This window comes from Choristoneura fumiferana, chromosome 4 (genome assembly GCF_025370935.1).
Source record: "Choristoneura fumiferana chromosome 4, NRCan_CFum_1, whole genome shotgun sequence".
NCBI lineage: Eukaryota > Metazoa > Arthropoda > Insecta > Lepidoptera > Tortricidae > Choristoneura > Choristoneura fumiferana.
In genome coordinates, this window is record NC_133475.1 from 6,994,406 (window position 1) to 7,017,583 (window position 23,178).

At 37.2% G+C, this 23,178-nt stretch overlaps 1 protein-coding gene and 1 pseudogene across 1 annotated transcript in view; one reads left to right on the forward strand and one right to left on the reverse strand.

Moving 5' to 3' along the window:
• LOC141427378 (nuclear factor NF-kappa-B p110 subunit-like) overlaps window positions 1-15,177 on the reverse strand; it is a 49,912-nt gene extending 34,735 nt beyond the window's left edge. Inside the window, exons 1-4 of the mRNA XM_074086725.1 lie at window positions 14,782-15,177; window positions 13,023-13,156; window positions 1,491-1,639; window positions 432-534 (exon numbers count right to left, since the gene is read on the reverse strand). Of these exons, the coding sequence (XP_073942826.1) occupies window positions 432-534; window positions 1,491-1,639; window positions 13,023-13,156; window positions 14,782-14,905 (510 nt within the window). The 5' untranslated portion in view covers window positions 14,906-15,177. The remainder of the gene's footprint in view (window positions 1-431; window positions 535-1,490; window positions 1,640-13,022; window positions 13,157-14,781) is intronic.
• On the forward strand, window positions 8,060-8,840 carry LOC141427128 (uncharacterized; annotated as a pseudogene).
• Window positions 15,178-23,178: the final 8,001 nt, after the last annotated feature.

Below are 23,178 nucleotides of genomic sequence, written 5' to 3' on the forward strand. Positions count from 1 at the left end.
CTGTCGCGATTTTCAATTAAATACTTCTATTTTTTTTTCAAGCTGGACAGTCTACTACTTTTAGGGATTTTCTGTTTTGTCCTGGACTCCTGGTCTGTTTATTATTCCTCTTCTTGGCTTTACGTTCCCGACCGAAGTTTTTAACTTTTTTTGCTACATCTCGAGCGAGAAAGATGCAACTTTTGTCGTGTCAAACTTTTTAATAACTTAACGCGAGTTGTCGCATGCTAATTGCCTTTTCTGTACAATAAGACACTAAAATTAATGAACGATCAATTAAATGAGTTTTTTTTTGTAGAGAATATCTTTGTTGAAATGACATATTTTACCATACTAAAAACTTTCTATTTACTTATGAAGGCCCAACTTTAGGCGGCTATTTGTTTCGTGAACAAGCCTTACGTTTAATTTAAATAAGTATAAGATCATACCTTTTCGTAACTGCAGGGTTTTGGTGCATTCTTAGAATATTTATTGTACAACAGGTTAGCCACATCTTTCTTGGCCGTGTGTATAATACCCATGCCCGGGAATCTGTCAGAAAATAAACAATAGTCAAATGATTTATTGACGTCAGTTACACAGGGAGTAAAAACAATTAAGATGACAGTTAAAGTCCCGCGTGACGTTACGCCGTGCGGCACTTCCTAACACGGCATGACGTGATTGACAAGAGAAAAAATACATGTTCAATATGTTCTGACAAACTAAATCAAATAATGTTTATTACCCAGCAACTACTCAATTGTCTGCTACCTGATAACAGCTGATAATATCATTGGATACACAGCTCTACTAGAGTAATAAAAGTGGGTGCAGTATCCAAAAAATATTACCTACCATAATATTATAGGTAAAAAAGTTTAGAAGATGACCTTTGTATATATACAGTGTAAACTCTACATAACGACACTTAAGGGACTGAGCACTTTTCGACGTTATTAAAGAGTGGCCGTTAAATGGAAAGAAAGAAATATACATAAATTTTCATCTATACGCAAAGATTTTCGTTTACTCGCCATGTTCAGTTCGAAAATCTGTAAGCAACTACGAATACTGCGATTATGATAACGTGTAACAACTTGACAAAAGTCTAGTAACCGAGGTAATCACGTGCAAGTTTATTATACAAAAACCAAAGACAAAATTTCTTAGAATCCCCGGCACTTCAGTCGAAGTACCTAAACCGTGCTAGATAGTAAAACAACAAAACGGCAAGCAAACGAATGCTCACAGCTGCAGTTTTTTTATCAATTTCGGCAACTTAGAAAGTGCTGCTTAATGATTTATTAATGCCGTATTGTTGTTAAATAGAGTAAGCGTGGCGCTATGTAGAGTGTATTATTGTATAGAAAACATAGTAAACCAACCAATGTCAAGCAATCGCGACGTTTTAAGGAGTTTGTCGTTAAATGGAGTGACGTTTTGAAGAGTTTACACTGTAGTAACGTGTCCGTATACTTCTATCTGTAGTTTGTAGCGTGACGTACCCGACTCTGTAACTGCGGTCCATGGGCACCATGGCGCTGACGTCGCAGGCCTCCTGCTCATCCTCCAACAACTGATGAGGGTGCTCGTCATCTTTCCCGTGCTGCGCCAAGCGGCACCGGATCAAGGCGTTCATTTTGTAGTTCACCAACTAGAAAAATATATTTTCAATTATTTAGTACTAGTACCTGTGGAAATAACTGCTATTAAAGAAATAAAACACCAGGAATCAAAAGAATTAGCCCATTTCACATCGGAATTTCAATATGGTGAGGCGTTCGCTCGCTCGACGGGCTACGCGTTTAAAACGATCTGAATGGCTGGTACAGTCACCTGCATTAATATCTACCACAGCGGAGCGTGCTAAAATATCTGACACGTCATACTGACCCTTTACTGACCAAAAAAAAAAAAAAAAAAACCCGACTGACAAAACTAAAAGGAAGAAAATAAGCCTAGTGGTCTAGAACTCTGTTAAGTAGCTAATTTAAAGCTCAACAGTCGGGACCCATTACTAAGAGTTTTTGAGCGTCACGTTTAAATGGGTCCCGACTGTTGAACTTTAAATTAGCTACTTAACAGTTCTAGACAATAGGCTTATTTTTTTTCTTTTAGTTTTGGCAGTCGAGTTTTTTGTTTTTTTTTTTATTTTTATTTAATGCTTTATTTTACACTTTTTTGATATGTATGTGAAAACGGTAGATTAAAAGTATTATTAACCCATATATATTTAGAATGGGCTAATTATTAGCTTTCATTTGATACCCATATTGTTACAATACAAAATATTAATTTTCATTCCTCCACCATAATTTTTTAGCAGACGCCATATTGAATATTGGTATAGCCTATGTAGTGACATAGGATCATAACTCATATCAACGTCATAACTGTCGGAGTGCGACAGTTATGACGAATCTAATGATACCTCATATGTTAAAATCCGTCCTAGCCGTTTAGGCTACAGCGAGGACCAAAGAATGGAATACAGTATACACATACATACATACATACATACGCTCGAAAAACATAACCCCCTTCGGGCAGTCGGGTAATAAAGTCGTATCAGATATTAAGGTACGCTTTGTTGCGTCAGGTTATTGGTGATGGTGACTATACCTCCATTTTCGACTCCAATTTGCAAAAAAAATGCAGGCAGATAGGCTGAAAGATATCGAGCTTAATTAACATAGTAACTAACTGTCATAGTGCTCCTGAAGGAACTATAAACTAAATTATCCTATGTCCTTCTCAGTCTTAAACTACGGAATGAAATTCGGTCTAGAGTCTAAAGTTTAGACTCTAACGAAAGAAAACGCGACATGAACGCAATATTGTACAATTTCGTCAAATGTCAGTGTGATAAGGCTCAGCATGAAAGATTAATGGTACGTTCTGATGACAAGCGCACAACTACATATACTTTATTCAGGCCGTACACATGCTAACTTTATTAAAACACTCTTTAGCATACGGCCTGAATAAAATGTATGTAGTTGTAAACGCTCGTTATCAAAACGGGCGTCAAGCGCTTGTCATTTGAACTTAGCCTAACAAACAGACTAAGGGTCTTATCACCACACCCCGTTAGTGTTGCAGAATCATTGAAAACGCTAGGGATGGCACTGCACATATTTTTTTAACATGTGCCTAGGTAAGTATATGTAATTTGATGCACTTTTTTTAATTTATATATTTTAAGTTTTAAAACAAAACTAAACCTCTTTTCAGCCCGTTATCAAAAGAGGTTTTAACGTTTTAAACTTTCGTGATTTTCACTCATAGTCAAAATACCACAAACGGGACTTATCACGCTAAAATACACGAGTAATATTTACCTCGACGTTTCAACCACATTACAGTGGCCGTGGTCACGAGTAGACTGAAGTGTAGGGTGTCAAGTCTGCCTAGCAGCGCGAGTCCTTCGAACTACCCGCACTTGATCACTAAAAGTACCGGCACTCGTATCTCGAACTACCCGCACTTGGTCATTTTTATTTGGGTGACCTGTCGTTTTGCCGAGTTTCATTACGCAGATTTTCGTTTCGCAGACAACTGGTGGCAGATTTTTCTTTTGGCCGAGCAACGTTTGGTATAATTTCGTTACGCCTATTATTCGTTTCGCCGAGTAGTCGGTAGGAAGAAAAGCGATAAGCAGATTTACGTTTAGTAGATTGTTTGTTTCGTAATTGTTTCAGTTAACCGAACAACTGTTCGTCGAGACACGATAAGCAGAGTTATCACATGGCATTAATATTGTTAAGTAGATTTAATGTTCAGTCGATTTTGTTTCGTAATCTGCGTAGATAAAATCGGCCAAACGACAGGTAGGATTTTACTGAGTTGACTATATAAATATACTAGCTTTTATCAAAATGAAGTTAGGTGCGACGACGAGCGTTAGCGAGGAGGAGTGTTAGGTAGAATTGCGACCAACAACGCACGAGCCGAGCGAGCGAAGCGAGCGTGCCGCGGTAGCGGCCGGCGAAGTGCCAGAACCGAACTGCTAGCATCGCGACTTGGTTTGTTTAAACTCCAATGTAAAATAAATACAAATGATGGTCAAAAAATACGTTTATTACTTTTTCGTTATACGTTTGAAACTTGTGAGGGTACATAAAAAAATCATAAAGAATGCGCGGTCAGCACGGCGTGTAAAAATGCCAATAAGGCCATAGTGTAATCCACACATATTCACGGGTATTGAATGCCAGTCCCCATGCGAAACGAAAAGATGCGAAAAGTTGATATGCGCACTGAATAATAGTTCAACCGTTACAAAAGCGAAAGGTTGTTCGACCAAATGTGCAAAATGTGTAGTGATTAATAGGCTAAACGAATTTCTGTAAATAGTTGTTCGGCTAACTGACTCATATGCCAAGTAAATAGTCTGCTAAAGGTTGAGTTACGAAACGTTAGTCTGCGAAACAATACATCTGCGTACAAATTCATCGGCGTACGTTACTCGGCGAAACGTTGTATGCCAATCAATAATCTGCCTAAAAATAGTCGGCGAATCATTAGGTAACCTTTTTATTTGTCACTCCATCACAGCGACACACAACACTGACAACTTCCAATCGTCCCTCCGAACATTCATCCTGACGCCGACACTTATTCATAACAGGATTCCACGAAGATGAAAGCTTATGAAGAATTAAAACTTGCTAAACTAGTACCGGTACATAAAAAAGGCTGCAAAAGTGACCCAAATAATTACAGACCCAAATCACTTCTGTCCGTTTTTGCAAAAATGTTTGAAAAACTTATTAAGACACGACTTCTCAAACATTTGAAAACTCAAAAGTAATTTACGAACGACAATACGGTTACCAAACGAATAGAAGCACTGGTGATGCAATACAGAAAGTCTTAGATGATGTTATTATTAATATGAATAATAAACGGAAAGTGGCTGGATTGTTTCTAGATCTGGCTTCTGCATTTGATACTGTAGAACACAAAATTCTTATGGATAAATTAGAATACTATGGCATTAGGGGAAAGGTTCTACAACTTCTGAAGTCGTACTTAGGTCACAGTAAAATGCTTGTGGTAATTAAACCTATGAAAATGGCTGTCAAAATGTATGCAGATCAAAATTGGCTGATGTTGAGAGAGGAGTGCCACAAGGTAAAATTTTAGGTCCGGTGTTTTTTTAAATTTTCGTCATGATTTAATTAATAGTGTTGGTAGGCAATGTAGTGATGTTAGTATTGTGGTATTTGCAGACGACACAAACGCTATTATTTCCGCAACCAATATTGAAAAATTTAATTCTAGAGTAACTGTAGTTCCAAGAGAGTTTCAGGATTGGTATTTGGATTGGTATTGGGTTGGGAGCGACAGACAGACATGGCGAAACTATAAGGGTTCAGTTTTTGCCATTTTGGCTACGGAACCCTAAAAACGTTGTTTCTATTAATGTTGACTTTTGTTTGTTTTTTTTTCGTTGTTTTTTTTTCAGTTTATTTTAATTACTGTCTGGATACCTGTAAGTGGTCCCAAAGCGGCTCAAATTTTATGGTATTGTTAATTTATGTGCTAGAATTAAGTGTTGTGTTCATAATATGCTGTAATATGTCATGTTTATAGATAAATATTGTCCGACACAATGTAAATTGTCATGGAAATAAATATACCTACTGAATACTGAATATTCTCAGGCATAATAATAATAATTATTAATAATAATAATAATAATAATAAATTCATTTATTTCGGGCAACTTGGCCCATACAATAAATACCTTACAGACTAACATACATATTTATAATCAATATTTAAAACTAATTTAATTTGGTGACAAAACGGCGTGACCCCGTTGAGTCACCGTCCCCGACGTCGCATTCATCTGCGGCATGGTGCCCCGTACCGCCGGAACACGACGTCTTTCGACTTTCGATTATTATATCCATCGTCCCGGTTAAAATTTTTGTGTTTTTTTATTTCAACCCCTTCACATAACATTTTTGAGTAGAAATGACGTTCCGTGGAGAGCATTTTGGGATTGTGAAGCTCAATCCAGTGATTTGGTCCTGACTCCAATAAATGTTCGGCTATGGCTGACAAATTCACTTGGCGATTTTTAACAACTGCAATATGTCCCTTCACCCTGTCAGCTATTGTTTTATAGGCGTTTGTCTCACCGCCGGCGAGGAAACGATTGGCTATCGACTATTTTCTCGCTCAAGAAACGAACATAAGATATAAGTTCCTGTGTGAGTAAAAGAGATATATATATTAATAGTTGATCGCTGGCGGTTCACACTGCCGGCGAGAACTCGCTCTTACATCTTTTGTCGCAGCGACAAGAGCTATAAAACTCGCTGAGCTATAAAACTAGCTCAGCAATACCCGGCTCGAGCGAGTGGAGCGAGTAATCGCCCATCGTGCTCGAACACTCGCTTTTCACTGCTCGCCCACTCGTTTCTAGTTACTCGCTCTGCTCGCTTTTCGCTCATCGTCGGCAGTGGGACAAGTGCCAAAACACCCTACACTTCAGTCTACTCGTGACCACGGCCACTGTAATGTGGTTGAAACGTCGAGGTAAATATTACTCGTGAGTTTTAGCGTGATAAATCCCGTTTGTGGTATTTTGACTAAAAGAGGTTGTATTTTTTTTAACTCTAATAGGTGGTTGCGTAATTTATTTGCCAATATCAATTAATGTCGTATATAATTCGTTCGCTTAGTATTCAGTTAAAATCATGAATTTCCTTGATGATCACGCTGAATTTTCCCAGTTTAAAAGAGAGCTGATGGCGAAATTAGAAGAAAACTTAATAATTTATTCAGACATCTAATGAAAGTATCTATAGAAATCTGTTTTTTACCTGTAAAAACATTCTTCTAGCAAAATCTTTTTATATACCAATATGTCACATATCACATTGACAATGAAATAAATACAGTGCGACAACCCTATGACTTGGTTTCAATGGATCTGCAACACTGATAACGGGGTAAGTATGCTTATCACACTTGCAATTTGCGGGCGAGTTAAAAGCAAGGTGAGCGCCCAGCGAGTTTGCTGCAAGCACGGCATAAACGACATATTATTTTACACTCGTACAATAATAATAGGGCGTCTTCGGCGCTATCCGCAGCTAAATCGCTGCCCGCACGCAGCGATATCGTTGCGCGCTCGCGGCGACATCGTTGCACGCTCGCGACGAATGCGTTGTAGTACACTCACTTCGCTTGCAACTCTCCCGCAAATCGCCAGTGATAAGACTCAGTGTGAAAGATTAACAAACATACTAACAGATACTGTAGTAGGTAGGTACTGTAGTTGTGTATATCAATAACAAGCCCACGCATGCCTGAAATCATTTCGAGGACGGCTTCTGAGAACTGCCGTTCGACCTGATTGTGTTGATAATAGAGCCTACAGTCTAAATTTAGTATACACCGCATAGTTGTTTACGATATATGATAAGGTTAGGAAGTTAAACATGAACAAATACTGCTTATGCTTCTGCTGGCTCATAAAACAGTAGTTTTCAACATTTTTTGGACCACCTTGGTTTCTTTTTCATTCATTATTATCATATCCTCGTAAAGAAGAATCTACTATAAATAAATAAAGAAATCAAAAAACACGACTAACGAAAAAACATTTAGTAAAAACTAAAAAGAAAATACCTAACATGTTTTGTATAGTCTAGAATTCTGCTAAATAACCCGTTTAAAATCGTGACCAGCCCAAAAAGTCTCAGTTCAGTACCCAGTGGGTCCCCACAGTTGGACTTTAAATTATTAACAGAGTTGTAGACTACAATACTTGTTATTATTGTTTTAGTTTTAATTTAAAGTTAAAAGTAAACACTAATTTCAACACTACACCTAGATTTGAAATTATGAATAATACTAGTGAATTGCATATGATATAAATAATGAAATATGTGGTACTTATTTATTTTCTTGACTTTAGTGTTTGATGTAGTGTTAGCTTTAAGTTGAACATATTTAAGTACACCTTCTAATTTGCACATAGCAGTGCTTTGTTTTATTGTTAATTTGAATTCAATGTCCTTATTCAGTGTTTATTTCGACTGGATGGCTGTAAGACATGTGGTGTCTTGTCTGTGGTGATGCGGGCAACACTGGACTGATTGGAAAATGGTGATTGTATCAATATGTAGAACGAATAGACAATTATTTAAATACTGAAGTGGTTTTATTTAATGAGTGTAATCACCATGACATGGCGCTGCGGACGTAAATGAATGAAGAAAGTAAATATCAAACAAAAAACTAGTGGGACAAAACATTAACAAGAAGTATAAATATAACTAAAGGGATAAGTGACCGACGCCATTACCGACAAGAAAAAATGGACATGTTAAAGCCGCCGCCACCGCTTAATTTATCCGCAAGTAACATAAAACAGGCTTTTATAGATTGGAAACAAAAATTCCAGCTATACTTCATAGCAAGTGGAGCTGAGGGAAAATTAAAGGATGAGCAACAATGTGCCTTACTATTACATAGCGTGGGCGATGAAGGCCTAGCGGTATACAATACACTAGAAAATAAGGAAAGCCTCAAGTTTAAAGATATTTTGGAAAAATTAGAAGCACATTGTAGTCCACCAAGCAATGAAACTTACAACCGGCACGTTTTCTTCAGTAGAAAACAAAAAAGTGGGAGAAACATTCGAGGATTTTGTTACCTCATTGAAAAAGCTAAGTATGGAATGTAATTTCGAAAAATTGAAGGATGGGCTGGTACGAGATCAAATAATTTTGGGACTTCTAGACGACGACTTAAAGGAAAATTTACTACGCATTCAAGATCTGAACCTGGAGAAGTGTATACACAGATGCAGAGCAAGCAGAAACAACTAAAACACAAATGGACAATATTAAAAATAAGAAAATTAGAAATAGGTAAAATAGGTGCAGAAAATACAAGAAGAATGAAGAAAGAAGATCAACAATGGGAAAATAAAGAACGAGGAAGATCAATAAGTAGACAGCCATCGGGTGCTAGGCAACCATCAAGTGCCAGACAACCGTCGAGTACCAGACAACCAGCATCCAGGGGAAGACAACCGCCATGGAGGAACAACAAAAAGGCGTGTGGGAAGTGTGGCAGACAACACCAATATAGAAATTGTCCTGCGTTCAATAAGAAATGCATTATATGTGGCAGATATAATCATTTTGCGGCCATGTGTTTGAATAAATGTGATGCAGTAAGTAGAGACTGGTATATGAAACTAAGTGTTAATAATCAGGAGGTTAATTTCAAAATAGATACAGGTTCACATGTAGATATCATAAACTATGAGACATCAGTAAAATTAAAATTAAAATTGTGTAAAAGTGAGGTCAAATTAAGTAATTTTGATGGGTCAGTAATTAATTATAAAGGGACTAGTGAAGCCAAAATAAAATATAAAAATGTAGAATGTTTGACAACATTATATGTAGTAAATTGTTCGAGAACTGGTGTGTTGAGCTATTCTACTGCAGTGAAATTAGGAATAGTAAAATACAATACAATACAATACAATAACTCTTTATTGCACACCAATACAGTAAACAGTACAGAGAAAACAAGTATATACATTAGAGATTTCTAAGGTAAGCAATAGGCGGGCCTTATCGCTTCAGAGCGATCTCTCCAGGCAACTTTACAATGGACAGAAATAAGGAATACATTTTAGCAGGTGGTGCAATTAAACAGTAGATCAAGATATCAAGCTACAAATTACACATACAATACACATCAAACACAATAATCTAAAAGTAGATGGTAGATGGATCCATTCAAGTTAGAAATAAGTAAAAAATGAATTGGACAGTTGAAGCGAGGTGGTGTTATTAAAAAAGTAACTGTTATTAGCCAACAGAGTGGGTGAGTTCCATGGTGGTAACCCGTAAACAAGGTGACAATATTAGAATATGTCTAGATCCTCAAAATTTAAATAAAAATATTATTAGAGAAAGATATAAAATGAGCACTTTTGAGGAATTAGTAGCCAAAATGCCCGGAGCAAAATACTTTAGTGTCTTAGATGCTTCAAAAGGGTTTTACATGATTAAATTGAGTGAGGACAGTCAATTATATACAACTTTTAATGCAGGGAACTTCGGTAGATATTGTAATAAGATTACCATTTGGTTTAAATTCGTCACCAGAGGTATTTAGTAAATGTTTTGCAGATATATTTAAAGATATACAAGGGGTTGAGCAATATGTTGATGAGCTTATAATATGGGGGGAAACTTTGGAACAGCACAATTTAAGGTTAAAACAGGTATTAGAACAAGCAGAAAAATCAGGTGTGAGGTTCAATAAAGATAAATGTCAATTTGGGGTCACCGAAGTTAAGTATGTGGGTCATATATTGAGTAGCGAAGGGGTCAGACCTGATCCTGAAAAAATAAGAGCCATTATTGGTATGGAAGAGCCAAAGAGTAAAAAACAATTACAAACTGTATTAGGCATTGTCACTTATGTATCAAAATTTGTGCCAAATTTATCAGATATTACATATTCGCTCAGGGAATTGTTAAAAAAAGATTCAGAATTTATATGGGGTGACAAACAGAAAAAAGATTTTCAAAAGTTAAAAGAAGTATTAACATCACAACCAGTTTTAAAATATTTTGATATTAATAGTCCAATAACATTATCTGTAGATAGTAGTAGCACTGGTTTAGGAGCAGTACTACTTCAAAATAATGCACCAATTGCATATGCATCTAAAGCGTTAACCGAAACTCAAAAACATTGGGCCCAAATTGAAAAAGAATTATTGGCTATAGTGTATGGTTGTCAGAAATTTCACCAATACATTTATGGTAGGCATGTAATTGTAGAGACGGACCATAAGCCCTTAGAGCATATTGCTAAAAAATCCATGAATGAGACTCCACTAAGATTACAAAGATTAAGACTTAAACTACAAGGATATGACCTAGAAATAAAATACAGACCAGGTAAAGAACTATTAGTGGCTGATGCATTATCTAGATCTTATGTAAATGACAGTATATGTAACAAAGAACTGGATGAACAGGTTGAAATGCATGTCTGTCTTGTAAAAGAAGGTATTAATTTAAAGAAAGAGACATGGGATAAATTAAAAAGCGAAACACAGAAAGACTCAGATTTATATTTATTGATTAATTATATACAAGGTGTATGGCCATCAGCTAAAGAAATCCCACTACAACTAAAATACTTTCAGTCTATTAAAGATGAGCTATATATTTCAGACGGGTTAATTTTTCAAAACACTGCTGTAGTAGTACCAAGAAGTATGAGAAAAGAATTGCTGAAAAAAATTCATTATAATCATTTGGGATTGGAAAAATGTAAAAATAGAATCCGAAGTTTGTTGTTCTGGCCATTTATGATAAAAGAATTAGAGGATTTAATTAAAAATTGTGATTTATGTTTAAAGTATCAAAAATCTCACTCTTATGAACCATTAATGTTGAGAGAATTGAGTAATCAACCATGGGATATAGTAGGGGCTGATATGTTTTTTCTCAACAACAAGATATATATGTTGGTCATAGACTACTTAACAAAATATGTTGAGCTAATTGAATTACAAGATCAGTCATCAGAGTGTCATATTAAAGCATTAAAGACAGTGTTTGCTAGATGGGGTAGTCCTAAAATATTGTATAGTGATGATGGTTCTCAATATAAAAGTCAACAATTTAAGGAATTTTGTAGAGAATGGGAAATCAAACATATAGCTTCATCACCTTACTATGCTAGGTCTAACGGGTTAATTGAAAGGCACATTCAGTCGATAAAAAAGATGTTTAAAAAGTGCATAGAAGAGAAAAAAGATATTTATTTGGCATTATTGGAATATAGAAATACACCTATAGATAAAGAGTTAAAATCAACTAATGAGTTGTTACTTGGAAGACAAGTATCATCTTTTTTACCGACTAAGAGCAGTTTTAAAAGAGTAAATTATAACATGGTAAAGCAAAAAGTAGAAGAAAGGAGGGAAAAATATAAATATTATCATGATAGGAAAAATAAAGGTCAGATAAAGAGATTTGAAAAGGGGCAAAATGTATACTTTCATGATAAAAATAGTAATAATAAATTGAGAGGAAGAATAGTTACAGAACAAGATAAGTATAGAAATTATATGATTAATACAGGGGATTCAGTTATTAAGAGGAATAGATATCATGTGTTTAGGGGGTCGCCTTTAACAAATTATAATAAGCCTAGAAGAGTAACTTTTAAGTTGGATCAAGATGATTGGTCTAAAAATATAACAGAATCTAATCAAAATGTTAATAACTTAAATGGTAATGAAAATATTAATAATTGTAGTAGAAATGAGAACATTAATGATTTTAACAATAATGTTAAAGTATCCAGGTCTGGCAGGGTACTTAAGATGCCTAGTTATTTAAGTGATTATGAATGTTAAACTATGGGTTCTTTATTGTATAGTGGAAAAGGGAGATGTAAGACATGTGGTGTCTTGTCTGTGGTGATGCGGGCAACACTGGACTTATTGGAAAATGGTGATTGTATCAATATGTAGAACGAATAGACAATTATTTAAAATACTGAAGTGGTTTTATTTAATGAGTGTAATCACCATGCACAATGACAATGGCAAACAAGCAAGTGGGTCTCCTGATGGTCTCCTGATGGTAAGAGATCACCACCACCCATAAACATCTGCAACACCAGGTGTATTGCAGATGCGTTGCCAACCTAGTGTATCACAAATATGACCCTTTTTTAGACGACCAGATGGCCTAGTGGTTAGAGAACCTGACTACGAAGCTTGAGGTCCCGGGTTTGATTCCCGTGTCAGGGCAGATATTTGTATGAAAAATACGAATGTTTGTTCTCGGGTCTTGGGTGTTTAATATGTATTTAAGTATGTATCTATCTATATAATATTTATCCGTTGCTTAGTACCCATAACACAAGCTTTGCTAAGCTTACTTTGGGACTAGGTCAATTGGTGTGAATTGTCCCGTGATATTTATTTATATTAAAACTGAAGTAAAAAGAATACTCACCTCCACCGTAGGGTGCGTTTTGGCTTTACTTGAGGTTTTCCCCAAGATGCACCCATGTGTTCCCACCATCTCACTTTTGTATCGAAACCGGAAATGATTCTGTGGTTGCTCAATGATTCGTAAATACGGCCTACCTGTAAGAAGAATCAAGGAATAATCATACAATACAATAACATACAAGTACACAAACTAACAAAGTTTATCTTTTTAGGCTGAGTTTCTACCAGAGCTGTGTGAGGATGTGATGCGAGGAATGTGTTAGTCATGAACCAATATAAACATTCCATTTACCTATCCTCACTCTGGTGATCTGTGCTATATCGCTGAATGCCTGTTTTTTCATAAATATCTGGATAGCTTTGATGAAATTACTATTGAAAGTGACATTGTGAAATTATCCTAGTCGTAGATAATAAGCAGGAAACCTCTATTTTGTTAACCCCCAATGCAAAAAGAGGAGTGTTATAAGTTTGACTGCTATATGTAGACACATATGTGTGTGTCTGTCTACGGCACCGTAGCTCTGAAATGAGTAGACCAATTTGAATGCAGTTTTTTTTATTTGAAATCAGGTTTTCTAGCAAGGGTTCTTAGACATGTTTCATCAAAATCGGTTTAGCCGTTTTTGAGATATTGAAATTTGAAGTGGCAAAGTCGGAGGTTTTCCAACTTTTTGTTGGTTAGGTTATTTATCTTCCACTCGTCATCATCATCCCAACCTATATACGTCCCACTGGTGGGCACAGGCCTCCTCTCAGAATAAGAGGGCTAGGGCCATAGTTCCCACGTGGGCCCAGTGCGGCTTGGGAACTTTACAGGCACCATTGAATTGCTTCGCAGATTTGTGCAGGTTTCCTCATGATGTTTCCCTTCACCGCAACGCTTGTGGTAAATTTCAAATGTAATCTTCCACTAGTTGATTAAAAATCCAGGAAATTGATAAACCCATGTGTTAAATCTGCTATAGTAAATATTGTGTCATCTCATCTTTGGGTTTACTACTAAAAGGTCTAAATTAAAATGGTGCATTATTTCGAGCTAATATGCTTCCTAACTAGATGTGTAATATAAATGTATTTTATTACCATATAATGTGCTAAAGAGATTGTAACAGAACAGAACCTAGCCTATTCATGCTTGAATTAAATTTGAATTAAAGTTGTTATAAAGTAAAATGAATACACTGACCATGCTATTTATTAAGTAAGGCTTTTGCACCCTTTTTTTTAAACACAATGTCGACATTATCAATACCAACACAATACACACATGAGTTGTATCGCTGCTCAACTGAAAGAAAAACAAGCTGTCAATATGTTGTTGCTGTTATTTTATTTTTATACTTAGCTCTGCGCTACATTAGCAAAAACAGAGAACCCGATTTTCAGGTTCTTGGCACTGAATGTGTAATAACTCTTGTTACTTTTAAATTACCCAAATACATTACAAGACATATTTACCAGTCTTTATTAACAAAATACTGAGAAGAAAAAGAAACTAAGAGAATGTGTGGGTCCCTAAAAGTTTTAGTATTGATAAGAACATTATTATTCTTAGGTATGGAAAACTCTATCTTATCTCATAATAATAGTATCCTTAGTTTAGTTGCTCTATAAGACTATCTTTTGTCTCAGATATAAAGCCCTATCTAACCAAAATAACCAATATGTGTGTACGAAAGGGTTGCACGCTTTCTTTTTGCGACAAAACTTAGCTTTCAAGGCCTACAAAAGTACTCCAAACTCTTCGAACTTCTTACCATTCATCATTTCTGTAATGCCAGTTGTCAATTGAGGGACTTGTTGCGACGGTGAGCTGCTAGGAGAATCCACCGATGACGGAGACCAGGCCTCACTCATGGAGTCTTGATTACTTGAAGACATTTTAAAAAAAACTTCCAATAAACAAACAAAAAATGTAAATCAAAACACGGATGTCACATTGACTGTTCTAGTTTTGCACTTATTTTTGCCGCACTTTTGATTGATGTCTATTGTATTGTATAATGCTTAAAGATTATGATGTTACGTGTGCACTATAAATAACAACACGAACAATAATACATGCAACTAAAGACAAGGAAAATGCAGCCTTTCTGCTTGCATTTACTTCATTTCTGGCATTTCTGCGCAGCCGCGCAGCGAAGCGAAAGCGAGCGACGTTGACATTGACAGTTGGTAGGTGCTGCCACTATAATTGTGTTTATTTTTACAATTATTCATTGCAAAAAGTCTGCAAGTGAGACTGTTTTTGCTTATTTCAAAACCATCTTATAAAAAGAGCTTTCGTGGATTATCATGAAAATATGTTAAAAATGTATAGTTAATAATAGACTAGCTTTTCATCAAGAAAAAACTCCCAGTCTTTTAGTAAGTATTACAATGCCTCGGATATATAGATTCATGTTAATTTTAAGGAACCAGTTTTTTGTGTGTGTGTTTTATTTAATTTATTCCTTGTTATTTAATTGTATGATCTCAATTCCCTTGTTATTTGCTGTAACTTAATAACTAAAAAATATATCGTCGCTTCGGAGGTAAAGATACTAAAGCGACACTTTGGGCCAAATTGAGTTATATATACTACCGGAATCAGCGAATTTTTCTGCATCGATCTATCTGGGTTTCGGGACGATCAGAGGACTTTTTTGGCGCTTTAGTCCCTGAAAAATCAGTGAAATTTGGGACACTTAGTACTAATCCGACGCTTAAATTGAGTATTTTCTCTTTAGTGCTTTTACCTGTTTTAGTTTCTAAACGATTATATTGTTAAGTCATTTGTAATTTTTCACCTTTAAATACATTTGGCGTTTTAGTACTCTTTGCATATCAAGAAATTTGATTCTTCGTCGCTTTAGTAAATTGTTCCAGTCTATTCTGAAGTTTTTGATGCGTTTAGTATTTTGGTTAAACTGATAAGAATATATTTAAGTCGTTTGAGTATTTAATACAAAACAGTTAACAGAATTTGTGGTGTATTAGCGTCATTACAACATAGCAAAAGAAAGAAAACATTTATATTAGTAAAAAAACATAATATTAAAGGATTATGTTTGGTCCAGTAAGTCAATAATCTGTCATTTTATTGTCAAAAAATAAGTGTTTAGGTATTTTTTTTTACGAAAAAAACAATTATATTATATAAGCCAGTTAGTAAAAGTACCCACGATATTTTCGTACGAATTGTAGATATTATGCCAAAGTAATCTGTACTTTAATCTTAGGAATTTAAGTTACAATCACTTTACCAAGGATAGGTAAGGTACTATGCGCGTCTTTTATATCAACGCAATAATAGAGCATGTTGGCAACAAAACCTGAAATAATTGATTGTGATTACGAAAGGCAAGTTTGTAAACAAATAATTATTATAATTATGTGCACTAACTCTATTGACTGTTATTAGAGTTAGGTACGAAGGAACATGATAAAAAGGTAACCTTATTGTGAGACTTCTATGTATCGGAAATAGGGTCTGATATAGAAATATGATGAATTGACATCTAGCTATTCTAAACGCCTAGGCTTTACTAAATAAAAGGCTCAAATTATGTTATTGAATGGCAACTTTGAATAATTAAAATACTTGAATTTCAGATCCAAATGGAATCAGATAAACATGTCTCTTTTTAAAAATTCGAATCCGCAAAGTGAAAAAATCAAATGTATAACTTGCCAAAGCTTAACGTCGTATTAAGCTTAGCGACGCATTAACTTCGATGGTAAATATATGACTGCTTTTTCGCTCTGGACTCAATAGCCGCACCGAAGTTGAGACTAGATTGAAGGTCTAACCCAAGAACCACAACGTGGTCTTTAGGTGGTAAGGATACCCTCCTCTGGACAGTAGGAGCCAAAGTGAACGGTCTGCGCTTAGCGGTAAACAGATATGCCTGTGTCTTGGCAGCACTGAACTGGACCAAGTTGGCCGAGCCCCAGTCGGACATGGCTTCCCAGGTCGAATTCGTCCGCTGTACCATAACCTCCCTGAGTGCCCGATCTTATCATCGCTGGCCCGGGCCCGGCCGTTAGAAAGGTACCTCTCTGCAATTTTGCGTCATCTGCGAACCCAAAGACATCGGGTATGAGCAAATCGTTGATGTGCAGCAATAATAGAGTAGCAGATAGGACCAATCCCTGAGGCACCCCGGCATTAATTGCCATGAGATCAGATGAGCATTCGTCAATGACGACTCGATTAGATCGGTTCCGCAGGAAATCAGAGATCCATGAGCATAGGACAGGAGGAATTCTGCTAAGAAGGCCTCTGTGCCAGACCCTATCGAATGCCATGGAATAGAGACACAGCAAGAGCTTCACCATGCTTCTCAACACGTTCACACCAAATGTGAGTAGCATATACCAGAAGGTCCCCAGTGGACCGGTTTCGGCGGAACCCGTATTGGCGTTCACTGAGGAGATCGTTACCTTCTAGATATACCTACCAGGAACTTAGCATTCAATACACGCTCCATTACCTTACATAGTATGGAGGTGATTGCGATAGGCCGATAGTTCGACGGGTCGGCACGACTGCCCTTTTGGCTGCACATTAGCAATCTTCCACGATACCGGGACCTGCCCCAACTTGAGGGAGAGCCTGAACAGACGTGTCAAAACCGGAGACAGTTCCGGAGCACAGGTGTTTAAAACAATTCCAGGTATAGTTTATTCCTAGTTTTATTCACGTCCAGAGAACGCAGCGTTCTTAAAACCTCCATTTGGTGTATTTTGACTTCCTGCTTAAACGTACCACAATGAGAAATGGAGGGAGGCGCTACACTACCATCATCAAGACGCGAATTTTCCGCAAACAGAGAGACAAACAGGTTTGCCTTCTCCGCTGCAGTGTGAGCTAGCGACTTATCCGACTTCAGCAGTGGTGGCAGTGACGGACGACAGAAATTGGACTCCACCGATTTGGCTAAGGACGAAAACGCTTAAGGAATGTATTTTCTTTCTTTCTTTTCTCTCCTTACTCTTAGAGGGGTAGGAAGCAAATTTGGCACCAATACAACCAACATAGAGGAATCGCGCTTTCCGTATGACCTTTTTGCAGGACATGGCAGCTTTGTTGAAGAGCTGTTTCTTAACGTGTACATCCGGTCCGGAGCTTTGCGACATCGAGCATCAGCCCACAATAAGTAAGCAAATAGAGTGCTTAATAGCTTCAGCTTGACTGCACTCAGCGTTAAACCATGGGCAAGATTTGCCACCAGTGGATACGTCAGAGAAAGGAATGAAATATTCCATACTCTGACGCAACACATCGGTAACAGCTTCTGCGCAGCTCGACGAATCGTTACTGGGAAAGCAAGTTTTCTGCCATGAATAGGAAGCAAAGAAATGACGCATCTCATCACAATCTGCTTACTTGTATCGTTATACTCGCCGAGTACCGATTGAGCAATCGGGAGGAGAGTACTGCGATACAAATTTCACCAGATAATGGTCAGAAGTACCCAAAGGGGAAGACACTGACACATTGTACCTGTCTGGATCAGTCGTCACCAGAAGGTCCCAGCAATTAGGCGTGTGCAAGGCAACATCCGGTATGCGAGTCGGTTGTTTAACCAGCTGGGCGAGATCTAGCTCTTCCTGCATGGTCCATGACTTGTTACGGGAACAACCAGTCCTTGCAGTGAGCATTAAAGTCCCCCAAGAAAACCAACTACGCAAGCGGATACCGTTGCTGAACCACACACCTTGCCATAACACTGAAGTGATCAAAGACCCTGGTCGTCTCCAAGTCACCGCTGTGCGACCGATAGATCAGAGCGTAAACCGTTTGTTCAACACCAGTGTCCATCAGTAGCCAAAGAATGGAAAAGCTAGGATCCTCAAGGTTGCGGAGACGCTGAGTACAGATGTCATCACGAACGTACAAGCAGACCCCAGCACGTGGCTTAAAAGTATGCTCCAGGCTGTACCCTGGGTAGTGTGGGTAGTCGGTGGGCAAGAGATCACCACCGCCCATATACATCTGCAACACCAGGGGTATTGCAGACGCATTGCCAACCTAGAGGCCTAAGATGGGATACCTCACATGCCAGTAATTTCACCTGAAGAAAAAAAAGGAGATGAGAAAGACAAAAGTTAACAGGTTAGAAAAGACGGCAGTTGAACAGACACAGTGCTGCTCACCAGCAGCACACGAAAATGAGCCATAACACAAGGAGCCTGGTCTGGTGACTGCGGGGACGCCCGAACCCCCAAAGTCGGCTTTCGGTTTCCTCCACGGTCGCCAACCGGCACTACAGCACATCTTCGGGATTTTTCGCAAGTTAACGGGACAGCCTTTCAAAGTTGGCGAAACCTCTACTTGGGCCCCCTACTAACTGCCGTTGGCCAGCGGAGCACCGTGCTTCGGATTCCGCTACCCTCCACGAACAGGCACCCGGTGCAGCAAACTGACGGCACCGAAACCGGTTTGCACGCAAGTCCCTGTCCAGACCCGTCCCTCCACATGGCTACTCCTAAGACCGTTTGGCAGCATAACTTAGTTAGGTGGGTGGTGACAAACCGCGGCCGAAGCCTACCACCAGAATGAGGTTGTTCATTTGGCGCTACCTAGGGGACACGTGTGGGTAACTAGAGCTAAAGCCCACGGACGCGAACAGCTTTATCCCCCAATAGTTGACGATAGGCAGATAACACGATAACAAGAACCAATAGTTTCTACGATTTCCTGTGTTTCCTTTGAATTTAGTAATATTGATTAAAGTCAGCAGGGCTAACTACGAAACTCGAAACTCGGAGTTCGTGTCGTGCGGTCCCTCTGACACTTATACTATTTAATACGAGAGCGAGAGGGACAGTACGATACGAACTTCGAGTTTCGAGTTTCGTAGTAGCCCTGCAGACGGTCCATTAGTGATCATTCGTTAAAGTAATCTAAAAATTAGTATGTTGTATATCAAAACATTTAACTTGCAAGTCTATTGAGTATTTGTAATGTTTTATGATTATCATTTAATGGTGCTTAAGCATTATGCAGTTGTAAAATAGTTTGATTATTGGTGAATAAGCATTAAACACAGTTTGATAAGAAATTGATCAACGCCATTAAGTAAATTGAAGATAAAAAAACTAGAATAAATATCCCGTTAGTCATCTGAAATTATGATATACATAACCAATTCTTACGTTTAGTCCTTTTACCTTATTGCGTTGTCTCAAAAAGTTGGAGACGAATGACTAAAGCGCCACCTATCTTCTGAACTATTGTACTTAGGTCAAAATTATACATTTCAGTTCATAGTATGCTGAATTGACTTTCATATAGTCTTAGAAATTCTAGAATGTGTTCACAAAGAAAAGAGTTATGAATTTTTTTCGTCAAAAAAAAACTTTAAATCGCTCTCCTGTAAAGTTGGTCAAATGTCGCTTTAGTATCTTTACCTCCGAAGCGACGATATTTTGTTTCGAAAACTCAATTTTACATTAATCTCGGTAAGTCATGTTACTAAAGCTGGTCTTATATCGTATAATTTCAGAAAATGGATTGACCATTTCATATTATAAATTAACTTTATTGTCATAAAAAATAACTGACTTAAATAAAAAACATTAAATTTAAAAAATCTAACAAGTCGGGTTTTTTGATTTTTTAAATTAAATGTTTTTTATTTTATACTTTTTTGATATTTCTGTAAAAATAGTAGATTAAAAGTATTATAACATATATATTTAGAATAGGCTAATTATTAGCTTTCATTTGATTCCCATATTGTTACAATACAAAAGATTTTTTTTAATCCTTCGCCATATTTTTTTTCGCAGACGCCATATTGAAATATTATATACCCTATGTCACTCCGATAGTTATGACGAATCCAATGATACCTCATATGTTACAATCCGTCAAGCCATTTAGGCTGCAGCGAGGACCAAAGAAATGGACATACATACCCACATACATACATACATACATTCTTACATACATACATGCATACATACATAAATACATACATACGTTCGAAAAACATAACCCTCCTTCGGGCAGTCGGGTAAAAACAAGGTATTTTACAAAAAAAAATGGATGAAACGAACAATATTAAAGTCAAAAATTATGTTGTTTACGTTCAATAAATACGGTGAAAAAATTTAATTCAATGAAATGGGTAGCTACTATTTTCAAAGAGGTTATCATAATTAAGATCATTTCCTTTAAATAAACATACCTATTACCTATCCTGTATCAGTGTCAAACAAGTAATTTTTCGACTTTATTTTACTTAAATTAAAGTTTTGTGTTTTAGTTCAGCTCATTATTTTTTAGTTTATAAATTTCTTTAACACTTTATCAGTGATATATCCACGACCCTCGCGGCCTCGATGCATAAGTGTTCGGTCACCGTATCGCAGGTTGCTTTAAAGTTTACACCAAAGTTAGAACTTTTTTTATAATCTGGCAACATTACTGTCGTAGCACATTTGTATCGGTGACGCAGGCACAGACGGGGAAGAACCAGACAGCATGAGTCACAAAAACCCCCGAGGCCGGCTTATGATAAAATTTATTGTTTATAGATCTTGTGCTTACGCATTCTATATCTAATGAGGACCAAACAATTTAATAATTGGCAATGATTATTTTGTTACAGTAAACTTTAGGTTTTTTCGTCGAAATAGTTAAAACACATTAAGTAAACAATAGGTACCATGTGCGGTATGTGATGAAAGGGCTTTTTGAGTAGACGACAAACTTAACATAGGTACCATCAGCCAAATAAGTGGTTTATTAATTTTTAAAGAACTTCCTATCAAACGAATATGCCGCTAAAGTCAAACTTTCCAGTTGACAGACACGTGTATTAGCATTTACAGCTTTAGAATGAACTGTCACTAAACAAAAAATGACAGCTTGCAAAATTAAACTAAGTACTTATGCGTTCATTTGATAGGAACTTGGTTAAAAATTGATAGACCACTTATTTGGCTGATGGTACCTATGTTGTCGTCGGTTTCTAATAATGGCGGAATGAGCTTGTATGAAGTCACAAATATGTCTCCATTTTGTTCGTTATTGTCGATGCATAGGCATAATAATATGTCGGGGATATCAAGTCATTAGATTGCATCATCCCAGCCTATATACGTCCCACTGCTGGGCACAGGCCTCCTCTCAGAACAAGAGGGCTTGGGCCGTAGTTCCCATGCGGGCCCAGTGCGGATTGGGAACTTCACACGCACCAGTGAATTGCTTCGCAGGTTTGCGCAGGTTTCCTCACGATGTTTTCCTTCACCGCAAAGCTCGTGGTAAATTTCAAATGTACCTATAATAAGCCTTAGTATGTTGAACTGAGAAGAGAGCGGTTGGTCAGTGGCGGAAGTGGTCCCGGGAAGCCTCCAAATGTGCGGACATTTATCAAGAGATTCTCTTGATAAAGTCCTAATTCCTGAACATGGTTTAAAATATTGACACTACTTTGAAAAAATCTCGTATCTCAAATCAATATGTAAAAAAAAATTGAACCTTGACATATTGGTCATGAAGTGCACTAACAAAAATTATCCATTTTGAGATACGAGTTTTTTTTAAAGTAGTGACGACATGTTTCGTAGATCATTTTTTAGGGTTTCGTAGGCAAAATGCCAAAAACGGAACCCTTATAGTTTCGCCATGTCTGTCTGTCTGTCTAACATCCTGTCAGACCGTCCGCGGCTTTGCTCACGGACTATCAATGCTAGAAAGCTGTAATTTTGCACGAATATATAAATATATGTAAACTATGCCGACAAAATGGTACATTAAAAAAAAATTTACAGTAGGTACCTACCTCCTATAGACGCAAAGTGGGGGTGATTATTGTTTACAACATGTCGGTTTTTTTCGTTTTCTTGAAGCATCATATTAAAAAGAAAAATAACACAATCTTCTGTTTCGAGTTTCGAACATTAGGAAACTAGGTTAATGCGGGTTTTTAGAGGTAACATATCGCTAAATGGCGTTAGTACAGTCAGCATCAAAAGTAGCGGATCACTTTTTTACTCCGTCGCATTGACACATTGACAATCTTGCATGGTGTTTACGTGGCTGTAAAACGACAAAGTACGAAAGTGTATAGCTACTTTTGATGCTGACTGTACCGTGAGGTCCGTTTGACGTTGGCTTGCGATTGGCTCTACTTATTTAACCAATCACGAGCAAACGT